This window comes from Poecilia reticulata, linkage group LG15 (assembly GCF_000633615.1).
Source record: "Poecilia reticulata strain Guanapo linkage group LG15, Guppy_female_1.0+MT, whole genome shotgun sequence".
Taxonomy (NCBI): Eukaryota; Metazoa; Chordata; class Actinopteri; order Cyprinodontiformes; family Poeciliidae; genus Poecilia; species Poecilia reticulata.
This window is the reverse complement of record NC_024345.1, coordinates 16,256,242-16,257,531: the sequence shown is the minus strand read 5'-3', so window position 1 is coordinate 16,257,531 and position 1,290 is coordinate 16,256,242. Positions and strand designations below refer to the sequence as shown.

Here is a 1,290-nt window from a genome sequence, read left to right as displayed (position 1 = left end):
TTTTTTTTTTTTTTTTTTACTACTACTGAAAGCCTGAAGTTTCATACTTTCAATATTTAAAGTCTTTGTGTAAAGGTCTACCTTGCAAAAAAAAAGTACATTAAATTGAGAAGAAACGACAAGAAAACGAAAGTTAAAGGCAATTTTTTTTTGCATACTCATTGTAATGTCTTCATTCTTCTAGGTGTGGAAACAATTTCTGTGCCACTCACCGTTACGCCGAGACACATGACTGCTCTTATGACTACAAGACTGCAGGTCGACGGTTTCTGCAAGAGACCAACCCTCTTATCAGTGCTCCCAAGCTGCCCAAGATCTAAACTGCAGAGCCCGCCACCAGTTACAGGGGACAAACAGGAGGAGGACAACTCTGACAAAACGAGAGGGAGAAAATGTACTGCAAATGCATTTTAAAGAAACACTTACACCACTGTGTGCTTTTTTTGTTTTTACTTTGTTTTACTCTGCCAAGGTTACTTAAAATTTTAATAAATACTCTGTATAATCAAGTGTGGAACACTCAAGAGTGGACTGAAATGGCACAGAACTAATTATCACCTCTTGACAATGTGAAAATATGTCTTTTGTATTTCTTACTTAGTTTATTCCTTTTTGTCTTTAAAATAAACTTTGCATGTATGTAGGTAGGTTTTCCTCTATATCTGCTGCACGTTTTGTTACTTTATTATTTTATTTCCCGATAGGACCGCTGTTGACTTCCTTTGACAAGTCTTAAAACAGATGCACTTTAGAACTATATTTCTACATCTAACTTTACTTCTTAGTGGGGAAAGCTGCGTACATTTCTGTGCTTGTCTCTTGAAGTGTTGTTATCCAGATTTTTATATTCTGTACATCTAAATGTCTTTTCTTAACTGGGCACATAAATGCATCATTTATATATATATTTTTCTTTTGAGGAAAAAAAAACAGTCCACCCACTTATTGATAAAATACTCTAATATTTATTAATTAATCCTACTTATTTAAATAAAGGCTGTTTTTGAAATGGTAAGTATGCAATGTATGTAAGTGTGAATGTCAGTAATGTGTCCACTTATTGATTAAGCTGTAGTAGAATGGGGTAGGTTATGGTCTTTGTGTCTACAGTAAGGTGGCCTCCATTAAAAAAAAGTTTTTTTTGTTTTTTTTTAATTGCTTTGCTGTTGCAAAAAAAAAAAAAAAAAGCTAAATGCTGGTTAAGTATCCACAGGGGTTTGATCTAATAAAGTTTCCTTCCATTTAAATTTCTGGTCCTTAGTTTCTACAACCTTCTATACTTAAACATCA

At 33.5% G+C, this 1,290-nt stretch overlaps 1 protein-coding gene across 1 annotated transcript in view; it reads left to right on the top strand.

Moving 5' to 3' along the window:
- Positions 1–1,247, top strand: part of zfand4 (zinc finger, AN1-type domain 4) — a 14,174-nt gene extending 12,927 nt beyond the window's left edge. Inside the window, exon 10 of the mRNA XM_008429608.2 lies at positions 185–1,247. Coding sequence (XP_008427830.1) covers positions 185–320 — 136 coding nt within the window. The 3' untranslated portion in view covers positions 321–1,247. The remainder of the gene's footprint in view (positions 1–184) is intronic.
- Positions 1,248–1,290: the final 43 nt, after the last annotated feature.